The 22031-nt window shown below is 35.5% G+C and overlaps 5 protein-coding genes across 5 annotated transcripts; 3 read left to right on the top strand and 2 right to left on the bottom strand.

Moving 5' to 3' along the window:
- The first annotated feature begins 267 nt into the window (after positions 1-267).
- LOC140056714 (aquaporin-1-like) lies at positions 268-4550 on the top strand. Its single transcript, XM_072102182.1, has 3 exons — positions 268-1082; positions 3394-3474; positions 3792-4550. Exons 1-3 carry the CDS (start codon positions 534-536, stop codon positions 3978-3980), a joined length of 819 nt encoding a protein of 272 aa, XP_071958283.1. The 5' UTR covers positions 268-533; the 3' UTR covers positions 3981-4550.
- Positions 4551-6436: 1886 nt separating this feature from the next.
- LOC140056035 (uncharacterized) lies at positions 6437-7864 on the bottom strand. The gene is made up of 3 exons (XM_072101259.1): positions 7801-7864; positions 7190-7632; positions 6437-6960 (listed from the first exon to the last, which is right to left on the bottom strand). Exons 2-3 carry the CDS (start codon positions 7626-7628, stop codon positions 6488-6490), a joined length of 912 nt encoding a protein of 303 aa, XP_071957360.1. The 5' UTR covers positions 7629-7632; positions 7801-7864; the 3' UTR covers positions 6437-6487.
- Positions 7865-8267: 403 nt separating this feature from the next.
- LOC140056036 (ribonuclease P protein subunit p40-like) lies at positions 8268-14419 on the top strand. Its single transcript, XM_072101260.1, has 8 exons — positions 8268-8451; positions 9239-9383; positions 9597-9665; positions 9931-10029; positions 10910-11035; positions 11663-11891; positions 12527-12661; positions 12979-14419. The coding sequence occupies exons 1-8, from the start codon at positions 8344-8346 to the stop codon at positions 13172-13174; spliced, it is 1107 nt and encodes a 368-aa protein (XP_071957361.1). The 5' UTR covers positions 8268-8343; the 3' UTR covers positions 13175-14419.
- On the bottom strand, positions 14321-16301 carry LOC140056037 (ADP/ATP translocase 2-like). Its single transcript, XM_072101261.1, has 2 exons — positions 16141-16301; positions 14321-15562 (listed from the first exon to the last, which is right to left on the bottom strand). The coding sequence occupies exons 1-2, from the start codon at positions 16261-16263 to the stop codon at positions 14789-14791; spliced, it is 897 nt and encodes a 298-aa protein (XP_071957362.1). The 5' UTR covers positions 16264-16301; the 3' UTR covers positions 14321-14788.
- Positions 16302-17825: 1524 nt separating this feature from the next.
- Positions 17826-20344, top strand: LOC140056627 (peptidase M20 domain-containing protein 2-like). The gene is made up of 3 exons (XM_072102061.1): positions 17826-18506; positions 18761-19052; positions 19316-20344. Exons 1-3 carry the CDS (start codon positions 18135-18137, stop codon positions 19861-19863), a joined length of 1212 nt encoding a protein of 403 aa, XP_071958162.1. The 5' UTR covers positions 17826-18134; the 3' UTR covers positions 19864-20344.
- Positions 20345-22031: the final 1687 nt, after the last annotated feature.

A 22031-nucleotide genomic window follows, 5' to 3' on the forward strand; every position in this document is an offset into this window, starting at 1 on the left:
AGAGACCAATTCAATTGATAAAACACCCACGTGACTCTTAAAAGAACAATTAAAAGCAATAATTAATATCGCTCCTTTGTTTTTCTTAGCTGTGTCTTCGCTTATGATGACAAGCATGTTTGGTTAGAATGAGAAAGTATTTTCTTAAGCCAGATTTAAGACTAATAAAGTAAATGGAATTAGATATATACAATGACAAGTGTACCAAGTGGGTTTGCGTGTAGGCCCCGCCCCCTAATCTACTTCACGCGCAGGTTTGTTCTTTTCTGTGCGCACTTCTCTTTGACACAGAACATTGTTTATGTTTGGTGGAAAATCTAGGCTATGATTTGGAACAAAAAATAATAAAATGCTGTGACTTGGCTTAATACTTTAGCCTAAATTTATAGTGGTGTACAATCAAGACAATCTTCAACGGAACCGTCGGATATATTAATAGAGCTATTGATTGTAGAGTCAGTCTGTAGTTTGCATTCGTCGAAGAAGGTTCATTGTCAGTTTTTGTAAATTCAGTTCTTTAAGCGTCTTTTAAAATGGGTCTTGGACTTGATGAATTGGGCACCCTTGCCTTCTGGAGAGCGTCGTTGGCAGAGTTTGTTGGAACATTTTTCTTCGTATTCTTAGGGCTGTTATCAACATCAGGGTTTTCTGGTTTTAACCCCGCTGATACCGTCAAAATCGGACTTGCTTTTGGCCTGGCGATCGCCACGATGGTTCACTGTACGGCGCATATTAGTGGCGGGCATTTGAATCCGGCCGTAACCATTGGTTTCTTATCCGTCTGTAAAATTCATCTTGCCCGTGCTGTTCTGTACGTTGTTATGCAGTGTATCGGAGCAATTGCCGCCGCTGGTCTCGTCTACGCATTTACACCAAGAGGCGTCAACGATGCAGTTGGTCCCACCACACCATTTGATGGTGATGTTGAAGTTGCAAGCTGGCAAGCATTTTTCATCGAAGTCTTTTTGACGGCCCAACTCGTACTGACCGTTTTTGCAACCGTCGACCCCAACCGCAAGGACCTTAATGGATCGGGTCCACTCGCCATTGGACTGGCAGTTGCCCTTGGACATTTCGCTGCTGTAAGTATTACGTTTTATACTTTAGCCTTATGCCTTATAGGCCTAGCCTAGGCTAATAATTTTTTTTAAAATGATACTCGATAAATTCCCATATTAACCTCCTATGCCTACTAGCCTATAGGCTCAGCCTTACAGAAATTAGAATAAAAATAAATGGGAAGATGCTGCGTACATTTTCCCCAGTAGTATTCAACACCAACTCATGTTCTGTTAAAAATATTCATATTCCTTGGCTCCTTGGCTAGGCTTAATTACGATTTATAAAATATGACGTAGGCCTAGGCCTAAATGCCACAAAAGCAATTCCATAGAAAGGGTAAATTATCATTAACATTCAGAAATAATCAGTTGAGAAAGCATGCGATCTAATATACCTTGCAGTGTGACGCTATCTGGTTCAATTACTTATCTGGGAGTTAGCTAGCAAAAGGGACTTGAACAGAATTGTTTACATCGATTGTACGTTGAGTGATCTTCAATTGTAGGTTTTTAGAGCATTTACATCGACAAGAAACATTGTTTTAGGGTCTGACCATAAAGCTTGGCTCCCAAACTAAAGGACGAAACGTAAGCGCAACGCAAGTAATTTGATTAATAGACCATCATTATCGCGTCGTGATTTGTCAAACTTGCGCTGACTTTACATTTCTTGGAACGAAGCTATAGGTTCAAACGAAAAACATCGCTTCATACTTTAACAATACCTGTACTTCTTTCTCTGGGGCGTTTTGTACACACCTATTATTTGTGAATGTTTGTAGCCTATACATCGATTCCTTATAAAATTTAACGTGCAAGAAGTTTGCATGGAGTTTAGTTTTCATTCCCCAGGGGCTTTCATATTATAGTCTACCGTAACAATGCTACTAATGCTTGATTCCCACTAGTAGGACAAAACGTAAAGACATACACGTAACGTAACTTGAAATCGTAGGCGTATTATATGGAATATTAAACTATGGAGTGTTTAAAAATAAATCGGTAGGCTAGCTTAATGAATTTTGCGAAAACATTGTTCTTGAATAGTTCAATAGTTGTAAAGTGTACTCGGAACACCAAATCCCAGCATCACCTTCCGGCGGGAGGAAATACAGTAGTGCAAATTGCTTCCTTCCTAGTAACTGGTTGTGATACCATAACAAAATATGTCATTACAATTAGATTACAACTTGTTCAACTTTAATACAAGAAACACTGATGAATTCTCTAGCTATAGTTATAGAGCGGACTGATGTACGACGACTCGACGTCCAATACTTGTATACGGACGACGTACGTTACACCATGGATATTTCTATGCGTTTATACCAACTCATGGGAAAAAAATGTGTGGTTGATTGTACGCAAGCGCAGTTGATCACATCCGTCCTTTCTTTCAGTTGTCGCAAACATTTTAGTTGTGTTGATTGTAATGTTAGTAGGTCTAAACATTTTTGACAAATGTCACACGAATGCAGTATATCACCGCGTAATTAGAGATGACGTATGTGCTCTGTTTTCCAACTTGACCTATGAATGTAGTCCTATATCTTGTGTCTATGGATGATTATAAAACATTAGGCCTGTGGGTTGGAGAATTATATTCGGAGATTCTCTCGTACTGTACGTTGACATATAAATGTAAAATGGAAAAAGTTTCTAGTTATTTCTTTATAGTGGGCGTTTTCTAATTTTTGTCCGTAATTCAAACTTGCGTATTCTAACACGCCATATGCCAAAATGTGTTTCTAAATATAAACCAAGAACCTGGAAAAACCGGCTAAATGGTCTTGTTCCGGTCCGTCGAATCGAACTATGTTTCGTTTTCACGATGCTCCACGCGGTTATGCGCCAATCGATATGTGCGCAGCCGCGTGAAAACGAAACATTGACGTTCGATTGGATTCGCCGGACCGGAACCCTTGCCGGAATAGGTGTGAAAGACCCTTAACTCTATATCTAGTCCATCGTGACGGCAACAAGAACTTGGCATTTTCAGATGCATATTCCCGCATCTCCAAGCGAGAGGTGTATGAAAATTAATTTATACCCGAATATAAAAAATACGACAACCGTTAGCATTCAAATTCAAATTCAAATAAACATTTATTTCTTTCCTTCATATTTGAGTAAAAAACATTATAATTTCTGATATTTTATAAATAAATATTTTTTTTATAGAGATATAATACAGTAAATCATAATGTATAAAAAAAAAAAGATGGTTCAGTTATATACAAAATGAAAGAGGCAAAAAAACCCAAGAAAGTACATTGCTTTTGTATTGGTATTGATATTTCATTTGTTGAATATTTCGGTTTCTTTCCCGTAGATTCCATACACAGGCGCTAGTATGAACCCTGCACGATCATTCGGGTCAGCTGTCGTTGGAGGAGAATGGAAAGACCATTGGGTAAGTATGCCTTGTCTTTGATGACGAAACACTTGTTTACACCTTTGCGACAGGGGAGGGAGGGAGACGTAAAAATGTAACAGCCCATCTCAATCGTAGTTGCTATATAGAGGGCGCAATTTAGATAACGATTTTGGTACTTTGTAAAAAATGCCATATTCCATGATTGTGTTAATGTAATGTTACAATGGTCTATTGTCTATTATAATCAAAAGTGACAACAAAATGAAATAAAAAAAGTTTTTTTATCTAAGCAATGATATAAAGAATATAAACCTTAAACAATAATTAATTATACTTGTTAATTATGTCTTCAGGTATACTGGATCGGACCAATTCTCGGCGGCATACTATCAGCTATCGTATACAATTTCGTTCTCGATCCAACGGCATCTGTAAAGCGCGTCCGAAACTGGTGTTCACCCGATGCAGACGAAGAGAACGCGGCGAAACGCGACCTTAAATTAAGTTCTCTAGAAAGAAACCAGAACAATGGGGAAGCTTAGATGCACACGCAAAGTATAACAAAACCAACTTCTTCCAATTGTATAATATAGTTTTTATGTATATTATTATTTTTATTAACACCGTTCACTCTACTGTAAATAAAATGTAAATATAACCTATATACAAATTACATTTTAAAGAATTCTAAGCCTCAACGACCACTTGCTTTCATTATTCACTTTAATTAAAATGCCAATTTATATTACTTTCTTTATAGTCTAGCTTATTTTCGTGTTCTAGAAGTTATTTGTATATTAATATAGGCCTATCAAGTTAAGTCTGAAGAATTAGGCATGTTTTACATTCCTGAATTATGATTGGTTGCGCATTTTCTCACGTCACAAAAAGTAGATGAAAATATTAATACGCATGCACATTAGTGAATAATTTCCATTCGCGCGAATAAATTTACTAAGTTGAATACAGACTTTACGATGCTACTAAGTATGTTTGCTTTAATTGAATAGACTATTTTTGACATGTACGCCGACCGAGTAAAACACATGACCATTATCCTCTTGTTGCAACTAAATAAAATAATAATGTGTAAATAAAATTGATTCTCGGTCGATTATGGTACTGTAGTTTTTATTTGACACTCTTGGCGTGCGTGGTGATTCTACTTACTGTGTTTAAATATATGAGAAGTTGGCTCTGTTATTTATTACAACATTATAGTTAGAGAAATAGTCTATCATTATCGATTACTATATATATATAATGTTCTTTGCCAGATTTGTTTATATATATATATATGAAACGATAAAGATGAGGAAATCTGTGAGAATGAGAAAAAGTCGCCCCAACCGAGACTCGAACTCGGACCGCCTGCTTGATATGCAGATGTCCTAACCATTAGACCACTGGGGCTTTCATGGTATTGTTCGAACTCGATTGGATAGCGACTCTTTAACATTCTCGGCGTGGTACGGCGGAACAGCACTAGTTCTCAGTTGTACGCACGCGCACCAGAGATTAAATTGATACGCCCTCATCTTTCAGTATTTTTATTCACGAGGCGGGATCTCAGAAGAGATACTTTTATATTATATATAAACAAATCAGGCACAGAACATTAATTCTAAACCGGAGTTAAAGAACAATACCATGAAAGCCCCAGTGGTCTAATGGTTAGGGCAACTGTATATCAAGCAGACGGTCCGAGTTCGAGTCTCGGTTGGGGCGACTTTTTCTCATTATCACAGATTTCCTCATCTTTATCGTTTCAAAAATTAATTAAATAATTTTCAGTGTATCACCGGGTGATTTGGAATTTATTTCTATGCCTGTTGTGTTTATATATATATAAAAGTATCTCTCGAGATCCCGCTTAGTGAATAAATATACTGAATTATAGATGAGGGCGTATCAATTTGATCTCTGGTGCGCGTGCGTACAACTGAGGACTAGTTGTGTTCCAACCGTACCACGCCGAGAATGTTAAAGGGTCGTTATCCGATCGAGTTAAAGAACAATACCATGAAAGCCCCAGTGGTCTAATGGTTAGGGCAACTGCATATCAAGCAGATGGTCCGAGTTCGAGTCTCGGTTGGGGCGACTTTTTCTCATTCTCACAGATTTCCTCATCTTTATCGTTTCAAAAATTAATTAAATAATTTTCAGTGTATCACCGGGCGGTTTGGAATTTATTTCTATGCCTGTTGTGTTTATATATATATATATATATATATATATATATATATATATAAATTATATATATATATATATATATATAATATATATATATATATATATATATATAAACAAATCAGGCAAAGAATATTAATTCTAAACCGCCCGGTGATATACTGAAATTTAATTAATTAATTTGTATATATATATTTTAATTTTATATCTTTAGGCAATCTGGCCAAGGATTACCAATAGTAAATTAATCACTGTCCTATCAGATAGGTGGTAATCCCCCCGATACATACAGGGGCTATTTTTGTGAACCAGTTCACCTGGGTATTCCCCTACTCTTCTCGAATAATGAACTGGGTTCTTTAAAGTTCACACAGGTTATAACTGTATACACTGGTCCTTCGGTTTATAGTCTAGTCCTTATCCGATCGAGAAGACTTGTTCCACCACCAGAACTAGGAGCGAGTCGGCCTCGAACCCTTGCCGATGTTGTTGGCTCTTTAGGTGGTACGGTAAACGGCTCCCCTGCCTTAACCGCTCGCTATTATATATTATTTTTATTGATAAATGTTGGTGTATAAAGAACTTCTCTCTGGGAAAGGGTCATGGACATCATGAACTTTTGAGAAAATTGTGTATGAAAGAACTGCAAACTTCGGACTACTTCGTTTATGAATCGATTTTAGCTCGAATTTAACTACGACTTTCAAGTCGAACTTCGAACTACGACTAAAGTCCGGTTTAAGAATACGGGCGTAAGTAATAAAGAGATGTTAAATAGGCTACACATATTCATAAAAGAAACTACAAATTGTATGGTAGTAATAACCGCATGGTATTTATTCATGTTTTTTGTGCAATTTTAAGGACGTGACGACTGACAACTAGGCAAAAGTTCAGTGCGTATCATTGCACTTAGTAGATCAAGTTCCCGTCTCATGACTTTGTGCTGCCGTTTCTGCAGACTCACCCGCTGCTTGAGGTTGTCATGCGCCACCCTCACCTCCTCCAACTCCTTCAGAATAGTCTCATTGAAACTCTCAAGATTTCCCGGATGATCCACGCCATTGCGCATGCGTTTTGATTCATGATAACGATTAGTCCATATCTTTTTTAAGTTGTGTCTCTTTCTTAATGATGTTTTCTGTTTGGTTGCCGGAGATGACCATCCCGGTAAAGTGGTGATGTCGACTCTGCACTTGGCTGCTTGCTGTTCCTTTGAACAATTCAAATGATCAGTTTTACAATGCATTGTGTGATCCTTTGCATTTGCCACAGTCGGCGTCAGACACACCAGAAATGTACTATTTGTTGATGGCTCATGCGTCGAGTTCTCTAAATATTAAAACGAAAACAAATGTGTTTATAATTGCTGAATTTAATGGGGTACGTGCGTTTGCGGGATTATCAATCATGTGATGGTGATGGCGGAAATGGGTGGAGATAATGTTTACTCCAGGGGTAGGCCTAATTAAACGCGCTTGCATTATTACTGTATCAAAATGGGATCGACCAAACGCCGCGCATCAAATTTATATTCATTCATACATAAAGCCTACTATACCATTTATTTGTTCGCATGTCTGTCGAGGAATCCCTTCAATAACCGGTATTGGTTGACAAGATCCTTCTGTGTGTGTTGCTGCTGTCTGAGAGGGCGTCGTTTGTAAAACGTTGCTTGTCATACCACCACCACAAGCAGCGTTCCTTGGTCTATCATATACTGCATTCGAGATGACTTTAAAGTGTCCCTCTGGACGTTGGTGGAATTGGCTGGAGACGGGGCGCATTGTCATTGATTGACCCGGGCCGCCTAGGCCTATTTGATGACTAGTCCCAGGCCTAGGCCTATATCTAGAAAAACTCCGGTATGGTAGGCTGTGATAGTAGTAGTTAAGGGGTGGTGGTATATGCGCCATGTGGTGGTGCTGGTGCTGCTGATATGTCTGCTGGTGTTGGTATCGTAGATTGCCTGAATGCACGAATCTTATTTCCTCATTCATTTCACTTTTTAAAACGAATAAAAATTATTATACACAACTCATGATAAGTAAATATAGGATTAGCATAACCGCCGCGGAGGCGACTTATTCATTAATTTTCTTTAGGCCTATATATATATTACTGTATGTACACATCCATTTCATAAGTTATAATAATTACTACAATACTAACATTTTCTGTAGTATCCTCTCTCCTCCGATCCTATGGGTTTTAAAATGTTTGGTTTAAAACATGGCAATGGCATGTTGCGCATGGGCTTGTGTGCGCGCGTGTGGATAATAACTAAGAATGACTAAGAATTACGCGCGCCCCTTGGTGTGGTGGTGGTGGATGAACGTCCACACGTGGTTATGACGTGCGCATTCTTCCAATCCTGAGAATTTCATTTTTATTTTCGGGTTACGAAATTTACTGTATAAATAGCATTCGGGGAGTCCAATCGATAAAACTCTACCTCTCTGCCGCCGCCGACGAAAAGAAGAAAGCTAGACATGACATTTTTTCTATTCGAATGACTTTCTGTTGAGCACAAATTTACAATTCGAATACAAAAAGTACTCAACGAATCTTTACGTTGAAAACGAAAGTTTCCAATCGAATACTACAAGAAACTGAGTAAAAAAGATTTCACCAATCACAGACAACGAATAAAGGTAGAGTTCAAATGTCAGAACGCAAATCATTATTACGAAAATTGAGAGTCGAGTGGGAAAGATGAATTTTCCTGTACCAAGTAACAAATTAATTATTGAGTCATCTTCATTTCGCGATGAAAAATCAAGACACGAGCAAATTATATCAGATCACTATTTTAACTATTCAGTAAGTGTACTTTATTAAGACATAAAGTAGGTCAGATCACTACTTCACTTAGCTAGGCCCACAGTCACACAGTTTGTGATTAAAGCTCCACGCACGTGTGTGTGGCCTTATGTTCCGGGAACTTTCACATTGTGTACTCGCGTAGGCATAGGCCTAGCCAACAATGTAATGACTTTTAATTAAGTATTATTATGTATAACCTGGCTTGGACTGCTTTTAAAATGTTAGGTAACTGAACCATCTTGAGTAGCCAAATACTTTGCTAGGAATATTATATAATTGATTAAGTATTTTAATTTTTAATTTACATAATATTAATAATTACAGCCTACAAACGGGTAGTATTAGGCGTATATAGGGTAGGATATCATAGGCCTAGTTAGTAGTAGTAGATGCCTACTAATAGTACTATATTTATTAATAATTATATTATATAGACCTAGTAATTAATAATATTAGTATTTATTATTATATAAAGGACCTCATTGGAAACAAGTCCGTAGAGGACTTTTATGAGTTATCCTTGGCATCCTTGTTTTATATTGGTATTTTTATATTTGCCAATTTTAATTGTATGTCTGTGATATTTTATGTACTGATGCCAAAATAAATCAAATCAAATCAAATCATAAAGCCAGTTAAATCTGCGTATATATTAATTGAAATCATATGCAGTGGCATAATGGCTATGAATATGACATGATATATGCCTAGATAGAATAGATTATTTCATTAATTATCATTTAGTTAGAAATTGAAATAAAAAAAACAACTTCTTTCATTTCAGGTAGATTTACTTGTTCCAAACTGCTCAAAGATACCAGAATCTGTCATTTCCAGTGTTTCTGACAGTCATCAATACTTTGTTGTACATGATGTACCAATTTCGGAGTTAGTCAAAGCATTATTTGTAGATACATTTCACAGAAAAGGTAATAATTCAATTTTTCATTAAAACTGTTTTCATAGAAAAAAAATATTGTACATATTAATAATACAAGTATTGTAACAAGGGTTAGAGAATGGTGTTATAGAAAATTCATTCATACAAATGCAATTTCAACCACAAAAGAAACACACAATTTTGGGTCGGTCAACATAGCAATTCTTTCAGGCCTAATGTTAATATGTTTTTTTTTCTCTAGGTTATTTCAGTGCACTTTCCTATAACACAAAGATTGACACAGACAATGTAGCTTCTGTATTGCCAACAGGTACAGTATTTATACACTTTAAACTCCACAACTGACATTTTCAAGTGCCAACCCCAATTAAGGGGACCCCCTCGGGATGTAAATCCCTTTTGGAGGATTTAGAGGGTTGGTACTATAATAATGCATTTTTTGTTCTTATCTGTATTTTTTTCAGTATATGGTATCGAAATAAATTAAATCAGAGATAGATAGTTTTAAAGAATCACTTTAAATGGTTTATTTTGTTTTGCATGTTTATCTGAATTTAAGTATGTCTTTTTTTCAGGTAAACTTGTGTTGTCTGTATCTAAAGATATTTATGAAGAACTTGGCATTGTTGGAAGATCTTCTGTGTTTGATGAGAGAAGGAAACCTACAAGATTCAGTATGTAACAATGGAATTTGTTTCTTAAGCCTTTCTACACTATCAAACTTTATGTGTCAAAAAAATGTGATGTGCCCATATATGGTAGTGATGTGCCCAAATATGGTAGTGATATGACATCATAGTGTCCATATATGGGCACATCATATTTTTTTGACACATAAAGTTTGATAGTGTAGACGAGGCTTTATACATACAGTAGAACCTTCATTTTACATACGGTATGGGACCGAAAGGCGTACGTAAAAGGGATTCATCAAATCCAGGTTAACCTTAAATTGACCCCTAAATACATAGTTTGTAGCTAAAAAGGCTTCCGTGTTTGCCTACTTTACTGTACAGCATGCAGGAGGTTGTCACTAGCTAGGCCTTTCCTAGACTAATCTAGGGCAGGCTAGCACTAACAGGCCAAGCAAGATGTGAGGCCTACCTAGAAAAGTACAGTATATACAGGCTGTGTGATGTTAAAATAAATTGTTATAAATAAAATTAAAATGATGACATCATCGGTCATTTTAAGCGTACGTAAAATCCAGGGAATGTAAAATCAGGGTATATAAAACAGGTTCTACTGTACTATTCTGGTACTATGGGCCATTCTGAATGTCTATTATCATTTGAATTTTTCATTACACTTACTCTTCCAAATATTTCTGATTTCTGAAAATCCCAAGTTAACCTTACTGTATGTGAATTTAAGAAAAAATGAAATCTGGGTTTTAAAACTATTGAGTAACAATATTGAGAAAAACTCTCTTAAAAACAAAACTTTCAACATATTTTGAAGAATTATATTATTTGATTTCCTATATTTTTGTTTTCAAAATGAGGAATGCTAAACGAATATTTACTAGATTTATTATTTTATTTTACAATACAGTTATTGAAATTGACTTATTAAATCCATCGTTTCAAGAAGGAAAGAAGAACTATGAGCACGTGCAGTGGTGTTTTAAAGACAGACTGGATCTCGTCTTCACTTTCATGGTTACATGGCAACCAAACGGTAAAGTTACAGTAAAACCACTCCTTTGGGACACTCTTATTAAGGGGACACTTTTCTGTGAAACAAATCAGAGGCAATATGTTTTATCACTACGGTCAACCCTATTCAGTAGACAGCTCTATTAAGGGGACGATGTATTGGGTCCTTTACTGTATTTAAATGTAGGTCCTCTACAAGCTTCCTACTCATATCAACCATTTACCTTTTCCATATTCCATTCCATCCATTCCATTTTTTGTGAAATAACATTTTACTAAGTACTGTAGTTTAGGCAAAAGCAAATTAATTTACCATAAGACCCAATATCATAAGGATAGGAAATTAAGAATAGTATAACTTGACTATGGATACAAACACTGACATATCTAAATAGTCAGGTGCCTTCTTCCACATCAGTCAATGTCCTTACTTTTATGCACTTGTTAATTGTATGACTCAATATACGACCGTCACTTTACCACCCACCATATCATAAACAATGCGTGAAAATGGGTCTGTCATTGTCACCTAAGGGCAAGTCACTTTTTTGACATACATCTTTCAGTTTTGCATCTGAAATCAAAAATTAAAAGTGTGTAATATAGCAGATCTATAAAATATAATTTACAAACATTTCTTTCTATTTAGATTTTAACCAGACAGACTTACTAGAGAAATACTTCAAAGATTACACAGTTCAATCACTGTCAGTCCAGCATGAAACAACATCCCTCAAGAATCTTCAAGTGCCTGTTATATCATCAGATTCTCTTTGTATGCACCCATTGCATGCTGCCGCCACAGATAAAGACACATGGATTTATAATGCTACTGAAATTCATGAATGGATCGGAGCCATTGCCTGTAAATGTCAATGGTAGGTGCCAGCAACCGATGAGCCCAGTCATGTAAACCAATCTCTTCATCTCATCAAAACAATACACACAAAAAAATGTAAAGATGAAAGGGACTTCCAGGAAACCCCAAGGAAATTGTGATAGGAGGCCCACTAAAAGCTAGTTACATTATCATAATAAATAAATTTAAAAAAATTTAAAAGCATGTATAGATGAATAGACCATTATAGGATCAACGGGAGACGTGCATTGTTAAAGAATATCATTGCCAGGTCAGGTTCAAAACAGAAAGGTTAAAACACTCTCACTTGAACTGATAAGGGCTAGTGTTGCCCGAAAGCTCTGCTATTTTTTCTGGCTGTTTACTTCATCATTTTGATTTAGCTTTTTGCTTATTTTATTTTGTATCTCCATTGAGATCCAGCCACTAATACCCACAGCATTGTAATTTTTTCAGTAATTTGGCAATTACACTGAGGCTGCTCATGCTCTGGGGCCCTTTAAGCTCCAGGTCCCTTGGGTTTAGCCATAGCTGTTATGCCACTCTCTAGGACTAATGTAAATTATGCATTATTTTCAAGTAATTTTCCAGCTATGTAAAATATTTTTTTATTATAATTGTTAGATAAATAAAAGTAACCTGGTTTGTTTCTAGTTCTGGTGAAGCAGATAGTTTTTTAAACACATACCACCATCCTGAGCCTAGCCGCCATGTCCCATCCACAATCTGTGCACGTTGGAAGGGGTTTATAGCATCAAAATCAGTCAGCACGATGCTCAAGTCTCTCAGGTAAGTTACGATAACAGTTTAAAGTGGAGTTGTGGCTTGGCTACCAATCCAAGGGTTCTGGGTTCAAGTCCTGACAGTGTCAGGATTTTTTCTAATAAAAATCCATAACAACTCCCAATGACTTGTAATAAGACTTTGTTTATGTAGAGCATCTTGTGTATATGTTGGTCTTGTGAACAGGATTGCCACCTTTAAGATAGTGAATAAATTCGCTTATAGTTATCCTTGGCAATTTGCCTAAATATATATATAAATAAATAAATTTGATGTTATTTTATTGTCTTATGTTAAAATAATAACTCTTTGTTCATCCACAGATCACTATTTGTCACAAACACAGATATTCCTTGGATAGCAATGTCTGTGCACGGTTTTATGGACTCTCCAGTGTCATGGAAAACCAGAGAACATGGCTTCCATAAGTTTGGTGATAATTTGTACACATATGTGGTATTTCCTGATGACCGGTATATACTATATACAGCCATTGGCACGAATGATGTTTGCCCTTGAGATAAGTAGCCTAGAAACATCAAAGATGCTGATGCAAGATGGCAACCATAAAGCTCTGTCTACTCTATCAAACTTTATGTGTCAAAAAAATGTTAGGTGCCCACATGGATATGATGTCATACCACTACCATATTTGGGCACATTACTTTTTTTTGTCAAAATAGTTTGATACAGTCAACTCTCCCAATACCGGACACCTTTGGGCCGGCCAAATAAGTCTGGTTTTCCGGAAAGTCTGGTATTCGGAATGTGTTTTTAATGGTAAAAATAAATTTGGGACCTTTTGGTCCTCAAAAAAAGTCTGGTATTGGGAGAGTTTCTGGTTTTCAGAGAGTCCGGTATTGGGAGAGTTGACTGTAGTGGTTTTTTGTGGATGGAGAGAGCTGAGAAGAAATGACACAACAATACAAGGCAAAAAACTGTTGCTGGCAGTGACAAGATTTTAAAATAATGTACTGTTATTTACACTTTTTAAAAGCCTTCAACCCTACACTCAATTTGGAGTGCCGATTAGTCATCGTTTGGACCCAGAATCCACCAAAACTGTATCGAGGAATAACACCCCAATTGTGCACAATGAGTTAGCATAACCAAAGTTGGTCCTCGCAAATTAAAAGCTCTAGGGCCAGGATGTAATAATGTACACAATAACATTAAGTTGCCAATAAAGAGTATTTTTTTTTTTAATATGAAGGCTGTTGTCTTCTACACTGTATGTGACAAAAAATTATATATGGACAACATGTCATGTCACTCCCATATTTGGGCACAAATAACCAAATTAAACAAAAATGGAAGCTGCGTTTGCACTGTACATTCGTCCTTCAGTGATTAGGTACAGGAAGTGAGGATAATCGGCCAGAAACTACTCATTTCTGTCAAAGACTTGTTTTACAGTACACAACAGTTGTATATTTTTATGGCCTGGTTCACAATTACCAGAACATTACAGGTGGAGGTGCAGACAATACAGTAGTGCTTTTTTGGGGCCCTGATGTTATTAAGTGTGGACGGAATACACATTCCAGTCAATTTAGTCTCCTTCGTCCAAGTATATTGAAAAAAATTCAATGGATTCCAAGTGATAAGCAACGTCGTCGTCCGAAATGTAGTTGGCATGTTGTGGAAAATATAAAAACTGCAAAGTTTAACCTTTATGCATAATATTTATTCCATTGATTTAACCAGTACTCTCTGTGTGAACGTTCAAGTAAAAAATCTGTAATTATTAGTATACAGAAGATGTCCATACATATTCAAAATACAGAAATAAATATTACTATTCTGGACTATTTATTTTTATTTATTTAATACAGTAACAAGATTAATTTCAGAAACATTTCAGTTATTACATGATGGTTCTCCCAAACAAACATTTGTAATTACTAAGAAAGTGAACAAATTTACTGCAAACATAATTTATGCACATCACTCATTGGGTTCAAAATCCAGTCGATGGGAGAGATCTTTCAAAATTGTTCGATATTTTATCAATTTTGAAAGATCTAGTGTGATAGAGGTTTTAAATTTTACATGAAGTGATACACTCCTATATTACGAATTTCAATATTTGAATAATTCCTATGCAAATTATGCACATCATATACAAGGTGCCTAAACTATAAGAGCTTTAATTTCATCGTAAAGAACTAATACAAGTGCTCCTCCGGTACCACGGAGAACATTAGATAGAGCACCCTTGAAGAAAGCTTTGCCACCTTCTTGTTGAGCAATCTTCCTCCAGCAATCGATGGTGTTCTTGTACATGACATCCTTGCGACCAGACTGCATCATCATACGACGTCTGACGGTGTCGAATGGATACGAGATAATACCTGAAGCTGTGGTGACGCACTGTGCTACCATCCATGAGAAGAAGATGTTAAGCTTGTACGGGATCATGCCTTTAGCCGTGTCGTAGAACCCGAAGTATGCTGCACGGTAGATAATGATACCTTGTACAGACACGGAGAAACCTCTGTAAAGACCGAGGTACCCATCAGACTTGTATATAGATGCAAGACAGTTGCCTAGACCAGTGAATTCACGGCTTGCGCCTTTCCCGACATCGGCAGCTAAACGTGTACGGGCGAAATCAAGAGGGTACACGAAGCACAGCGATGTTGCACCAGCAGCACCACCAGACGCTAAATTACCAACAAAGAACCTGAAAAATTGTGTTTTCTTGTCCACATTATTGAGGAAAATCTGCTTGTATTTGTCTTTGAAGGCGAAATTAAGAGCTTGTGTTGGGAAGTATCTGATGACGTTGGCCAAGTTACCCCTCCATAATGAGAAAAAGCCTTGCTCTTTAGTAACACGTGAAAAACAATCGACGATGCCTTTGTATTGTTGGTCAGCGGTAATCTGCTTGGAGGCTGCCTGAACCTGAAATAAACAAATAAAACACGGTTATAAAATCTGAAGATTAGACTAAAACTTGTTGGTTGTCAAAGTAGCGCAAGTATTACCATAATAATACTGGCTGGTTAATCTGTCCATTAAAAAACCGATTGGATTTGTTGTAGGCCTGGAACACCCCGCCTAAACTTACCCAACTAAACTAAATAGTATGTATGGTAGTAATACGACTAATAGGAAATGAAGGGAATGGGTATAGGCTTAGTTAGCCTAATAATAATACTTTAATATGCCTATTTAAGTAGTACTACTAGTAGAAATGAATGAATCTTAAATTTAAGTTTTGATAATACTAATAGAATTATACACATATTTCATACTTATTCAATCATAGTGGAATGTAAATTTGACTGTTTAATATGTCTATAACCTCGGTTAATATTGCTAGTTTACTTTGTTAGATTTAAGCACGAACTCACTACCGGCCTTCCCACAATGCATCAGTCAACCATTAATCCATACATGCTGACCGGATCGGTGCCGGTTTGTAGAATTTTACATCGGTTTTTACTAGTTAAAAAAAATTGATAATTCAACCAAATTACCTGAAGAAGCAACTTTACTCTTTCAATTGGGGCTACAGCTGTTTTTGAGATAGCAGCGGCTATACCACCGGCTGCAAGATCTTTTGCAAAGGAGACGGCTTGTTCTTGTGCTGTTTTCGGCATTTTGACTGTCTTGCGAAAGAGGCTGAGTGAATGCAGACTGACGTCACATCCAACATGGTTGGTAGTTTTTATAACACTCTAGTTTATTCTTACGCGCTAAATAAAATAATTCTCTTAATATTACGGCGTTGCGTTATGATCTTATATCTACTACTACACTTATAAATGTATTATTTATTTAATTATTGGAATGATATTAAAACGATATAAAGATTTTTTTAATAATAAGCAATTTAATTTCTGTGCGCATAATTTTATGTGGACTTTTTACTTTTGTATACCGCCCCCATTATTCGTCATTTCCCTTTCCGTGTGACGTATATTTTACGCATACTTGGTGGTCATAGGAATTTCATATAGTTACACCACCACCATGCACACTTACTATAGGTCCAATGAATAGCAAACTTTGAAACTTGTATGTAAACTTAAAGATGTATTGTCCCTTTGACTAATTCCAACAAAATTTTAAAATAAATTTTCGAAAAAAAGTGGGTCATTTTGAAGTATCATAATAGTTATTAACTTTTACCAAAAATTAGTCGAAAAAAAAATAATTTAACTGAAATACAGACATTTTTTGTTCAAAAAATAACTTTGACTTCCATTCAAAGTTTTCGATCAAAACATATCTCATAATGCAACGCACTTGTTTGGCTACTCTGTATGCTATATCATAAAACTTCCTCGCGATCTGTCTTAAAACACCTTCTCAACCGTGACGAGTTGTAAACAATTCTAATTAGCATCATACATAATGCATACTCGTGGTTTGAAATGTTTGTTTACTTTTGCTTACGACGATTTTCCAGACGAAATGTAATCAAATTAATTTACCTTTTAATTACGTAAACTTGTTGTTTTTGGCTCGAATTTTCGACTTAAAGTGAATAACTTTAATATTACTTTGATAATATTTTGACCTTCATTTTTTGTGTTTCAAGAGACATACATCTTTAATATACAGGTTTTTTTTTTTCACTTTCCAGTTCAGCCTAAAAACGATGTTTTATCGTATTGATTTACAATGTTTGTTTATGCCAGTAGCGCATAGGCCTACAATTAAAAAGTCGCATAATAAAGAAATTTAATTCGTAGATCCTAGTGCTAGTTAGGCCTATATACTATATATTAGAATAGTGTGTGTATGACATTGCTTTCATTTATTCTTTATTTCGTATTCAAATGTGCATTACAGATACAAAGCTCTTTCACTAATATACATAATTACATAAGTAAAACAATATGCAATAATAGTAAAAAAAACATGGACCACAAACTGGTAATACGTGTACATAAATCGCTCAAAGTAAAAATCTCCAGTTTGCATTTAAAAAGGCATTTCATAAATGCACATAATCATGATAATTATTATTAAAGTGGTTGACTCTTTTTTTATATATTTTGTGGCACCACCACCTTATTCATTCAATGTTTCATTACATAATTTCTAAACATTTTCTAATTTTTTTCATTATTTTCTGTTTTTCAATAGTATCATACCATTAAAACAAAGTATTTACTTCTTACCATTCTTTTTTTTTTTTTTGTGGTGGACTCTTAGTGAGAAACCATAAATAGATTTCTGATTTTTTCTTTGAAATAACAATTAGCTTCCAATTAATGAAATATTTCATATGACAGTCAAGGAGGTTAAGTGGGGCAAAATTAACCATAGAATAATAGAGAAGTTTAATATCTCTATTCTATGAGATACACGTCTTTTTCCACATCTTAACGTACCAACCGGGGACCATGTACCACACCATACACTTGTTTTTACCTCTTTGGCTTCCCATATTATAGGTCACGTGCACTTTAAAATGTCAAAATCGGCATGTGTTGTGTTTGGAATTTCCTAATCATACGTGATGGAAATTATCGTCGAAAAAATGGAGGAATTGCGACAAATTTCCAAAGAAATTTGGAAAAATCCTGAGCTAGGATACGAAGAAAAATATGCTCATAAAATAATAACTGACTTTTTAAAGAACAATGGTTTTCACGTAGAAGAAAGCTATTTACATCCGACAGGCTTCCGAGCAAGCTTCGGTACCACCAGCACTAACCACCGCGAGAGCGGAGGCGGGGATAAGGGGTCTTCGCACGCCTGTGTGATGGTTGAATACGATGCCCTTCCAGAAATTGGTCATGCCTCCGGTAGAAATCTTGTTACAGAAACCGGTTTAGCTGCAGCGATCGTGATTAAGAGTTCAATCGAAAGGGGAGAAACAAAGGGAAAGGTAAGGCCTTAATAATTATAATTCATTATTTTAAATTATAATTATTAATAATATTAATAATAATTTAAATATTGATTAAATATTTTATCAAAACCTATTATTTATTAAATAAGGCTTAGTAATCACTTCACTTGGTTGGAGTACCCAGTCTTTATTCATTTCTCATTGATATACAAATTAATAAATTTAGATTTAAATGATAAATAAATAATGATGTATATAAAATCTGAATAATACTTAACTTACAAATACAGGTATCTGTGTTAGGATGTCCCGGTCATGAGGGAAATGGTGGAAAGGTCGACGCCATAAAAAAGAAATTCTTTGAAGATATAGACTTTGCTGTTAGTGCGCAACCCTACACTTCGGATATAAGCACCCCGTTGATGCTTACAATTATGCGATTGTGTGTGACGTATAAAGGCAAACAGGCCCACGCTTCAGCTCATCCGTGGGAAGGTCGTAACGCTTTAGATGCTGCAGTCTTGTGTTACAACAACATCTCGGTGTTAAGACAGCAACTAAAACCACTTATGCAGATTCATGGTAAATTTATTTCTCAGTCGAGCAAGGTTGAAATTGTGGCTTGTGTTACATTTTATTATTTCTTTTTTATTTAGTATCAAAGAAAGCAAGTCATGCCAACATTCTTAAAAGAAGTAATGGCATGTTATACTTAAGTTTTGCTTCCATTAACTGAATTCTGGGTTCAAATCCTATTTAAACTAAAATTGATTTTACCATAGTGTTACATTATTACCTGTAGTTCGGTGATAATCTTTGTTTATATTCTTAAATTATATTTGCAGGCATAATAACAAAAGGTGGAGTAAAGCCTAACATCATACCAGGAGAGACTGAAATGGAGTTTTATTTACGTGCTAAAGATCATGTGGATATGGCCGTTTTACAACAGCGTGCCAATGGCGCTTTTGTGGCTGCGGCAAAAGCCACTGGATGTGAAATTGAGTTTAACTTTCAAGAAAAGCCATACTCAAACCTTACCTCAAACCCAACACTTGCTAAACTATATGAGAAAAATGCAGAGAAATATGGAATTTCGTTTACGCGCAACTGCGAAGAGCTTCAGATTCCTGTTGGATCTACGGACGTAGGAAACGTATCACATGTTATACCGACAATACTTCCGACTTTCAGTATTGGTACATCTGCTAGGAATCATACAGAGGCATTCGCAGAAGCTGCTGGCTCTGATGCGGCACACGAGTGCGCTTTGAATGTAGGAAAAGCATTAGCAGCAACAGCCATCGATGTCATGTCCGACAAAAATCTGCAGATGCAAATAAAAGAAGATTTTACAAGTGTTAATTCTGCTTCCATGACAGCTTGGCATTGATAACACTTGCAGAAGGAAGGAACCATATTATTTTTTATTGAGCCATAATAGTATCATGATTTTCCTATCGAAATGTCATTTTAGGTATTCAAATATCCTGTGGAAATAAACTAAACTGAAATACAGTACTAAATAAGTACTAAATCACAAATGCTATTCCTTTATCAAGATTAATGAGAAAAATCTCTATTTTTTCACATAGTTTATGTGAAGAGAAACTAAATATGGGTTAGGTTACCATGTGTTTAGGTAACAAATTTATTTGATTTAAATGAATATTGCAGTGAGGTTTGTGTGCTCAATCAATATTCAAATAATTTTATTTTAATCGAAATATTATTCAACATTGTAACCTCTGTATAATTAACTGTGCAATTGTAAGTTACAATAAAAGTACTACATTGACATTTACCTTTTTTTTTAAATCCAGATTAGCAAAAATGACAATACTGTAATAATTTATAAATGATGTGTATATAGTTGACAGAAACCTGAATAAATAAATCATTTTATCAAAGTTTATTCTTTTTTGGGTATCTTGTCTCTCTATACTACTTACCCCTTTATTCACTATCAACTTGACAAAAAATGTTATTTGCCCATATATTGACATGTCATTCATATCACTACCATATTTGGGCATATCACTACCATATTTAGGCACATTACACTTTTTTGGGTTATCCGCAACGAAGTTGCAGGATAACCTTTTGTGATTGTACGAAATCATCATCATCATCATCATCTTTTAATTTGGCATCTTTCTTTCTGTATGATTGTTGTGTAACGCTTTTCTCTAAAACTTGCAAACATAACATTTTGTAACTTTCTCAACATATCGTCATGCACAGTTGTGCTGCGAAGCTTTTCATGACGTTTACAATTGCGCAACGTGACTTATGCGCGATTTAACGATTTTGTCGTATTTAACATAGGTCAACAACCAAATAACATTTCAAATTGAAACTTTGCAAAAGTTTAATTTATATCATGCGCTAACTTTCTGTTGAAAAAAAATTGCGTGTTTTACACAAAGTTACGCGCATTTAAAATTTCAAAATGCGCAAAATTAATTTATAATCAACTTTCTACGCGTTTTATGTCGTTCTAAGCATTTCAAAAATTCCCATGCGTGCGCACATTTTTACGTGTGTGGTGCGCACGTAGCATTGAAAACATATTTTTTTCGCGTGATTTATGTTTTTCCAGCCTTTTCTAGTAATTTTACCAAATTTTAAACAGTTTCGACTTAAAGATACGTCATACGAGCACGTCGAATTGGACAATTTGCGCGCGTTTTTTATGAAAAGGTTAAAAAATTCGTTAAAAATATGCCTTTTTTTAAACAGTCAAATTTTTGTGGATGACATATTCTGGAAGTTGATGAGTTGTAGATATTGGATCAGGTATTAATATGGCTAACTGGACATTGTGACGTCATCGTATGGCCACGCGAATATAAAATTTAGGATTTTTGTATCTTTCGTCATAGCTCATCACATTGAATAGAGCGCATCTCCACTTATCCGTTTTCCATTTTCACCCGATTTTGATATTGTCTAGGTCAATCAACTATCTTTCGCATGAGTTAAAAATATTTTAATTTTTATGACGTCATCATGCCTAAAAATTTAAATTACGTGTGGCATTAATTTCATCTTTACAGTAAATTTTAATCTGTTGTAGCTTGTAAGAATAAATTGTGATAATCACGATTAAAACGTTTTCTGGAAGCTATTGGATTGTAGATACGAAATCATGTAAAAATTTTGCCAATCGGATGTTGTGACGTCATCATATGGCCAGTAGTATTTTCATATTTTGCGTCATAATTCATTACATTTAAAAGAGCGCGCATCAATATTTCACGTATTCAAATTTCTTCTACACGTTAATACGTTGTTGCTGAGATAATTTCCTTCCGAAATGGCTACCTTCGCGTTTCATTTTAAAACCGTCAACATGTTAAAAATTGCAATAAATAGCGGGTCCCGTAATTTCACCTATTCTACACTGTATGTGATATGGATACAGATTATACTCTGTATACTATATGAATCAAAATAATAAAATTCAGCAATAACAACATATCATATTCTTCAGTTCAGGTCATAATGCCAACGTGAACACTTCCTTTTGTCCTCAACCTATCCCCTTAATGTTAATGT

Source organism: Antedon mediterranea, chromosome 8 (assembly GCF_964355755.1).
Source record: "Antedon mediterranea chromosome 8, ecAntMedi1.1, whole genome shotgun sequence".
In the NCBI taxonomy this organism is placed as follows: domain Eukaryota; kingdom Metazoa; phylum Echinodermata; class Crinoidea; order Comatulida; family Antedonidae; genus Antedon; species Antedon mediterranea.

What these genes read in the sequence shown, in the direction of transcription:
- LOC140056627 (XM_072102061.1), top strand. Translation starts at nt 18,135, where the DNA reads ATGGAAATTATCGTCGAAAAAATGGAGGAATTGCGACAAATTTCCAAA. An exon ending in GGGGAGAAACAAAGGGAAAG is followed by an intron (nt 18,507 to 18,760) that starts GTAAGGCCTTAA and finishes TTACAAATACAG; the next exon opens with GTATCTGTGTTAGGATGTCC. An exon ending in ACCACTTATGCAGATTCATG is followed by an intron (nt 19,053 to 19,315) that starts GTAAATTTATTT and finishes TTATATTTGCAG; the next exon opens with GCATAATAACAAAAGGTGGA.
- LOC140056714 (XM_072102182.1), top strand. Translation starts at nt 534, where the DNA reads ATGGGTCTTGGACTTGATGAATTGGGCACCCTTGCCTTCTGGAGAGCG. An exon ending in CCCTTGGACATTTCGCTGCT is followed by an intron (nt 1,083 to 3,393) that starts GTAAGTATTACG and finishes TCTTTCCCGTAG; the next exon opens with ATTCCATACACAGGCGCTAG. An exon ending in GAGAATGGAAAGACCATTGG is followed by an intron (nt 3,475 to 3,791) that starts GTAAGTATGCCT and finishes TTATGTCTTCAG; the next exon opens with GTATACTGGATCGGACCAAT.
- LOC140056036 (XM_072101260.1), top strand. Translation starts at nt 8,344, where the DNA reads ATGAATTTTCCTGTACCAAGTAACAAATTAATTATTGAGTCATCTTCA. An exon ending in ATCACTATTTTAACTATTCA is followed by an intron (nt 8,452 to 9,238) that starts GTAAGTGTACTT and finishes CTTTCATTTCAG; the next exon opens with GTAGATTTACTTGTTCCAAA. An exon ending in AGATACATTTCACAGAAAAG is followed by an intron (nt 9,384 to 9,596) that starts GTAATAATTCAA and finishes TTTTTTCTCTAG; the next exon opens with GTTATTTCAGTGCACTTTCC.
- LOC140056035 (XM_072101259.1), bottom strand. Translation starts at nt 7,628, where the DNA reads ATGAATGAGGAAATAAGATTCGTGCATTCAGGCAATCTACGATACCAA. An exon ending in GACATGCGAACAAATAAATG is followed by an intron (nt 6,961 to 7,189) that starts GTATAGTAGGCT and finishes TTTAATATTTAG; the next exon opens with AGAACTCGACGCATGAGCCA.
- LOC140056037 (XM_072101261.1), bottom strand. Translation starts at nt 16,263, where the DNA reads ATGCCGAAAACAGCACAAGAACAAGCCGTCTCCTTTGCAAAAGATCTT. An exon ending in GAGTAAAGTTGCTTCTTCAG is followed by an intron (nt 15,563 to 16,140) that starts GTAATTTGGTTG and finishes TGTTTATTTCAG; the next exon opens with GTTCAGGCAGCCTCCAAGCA.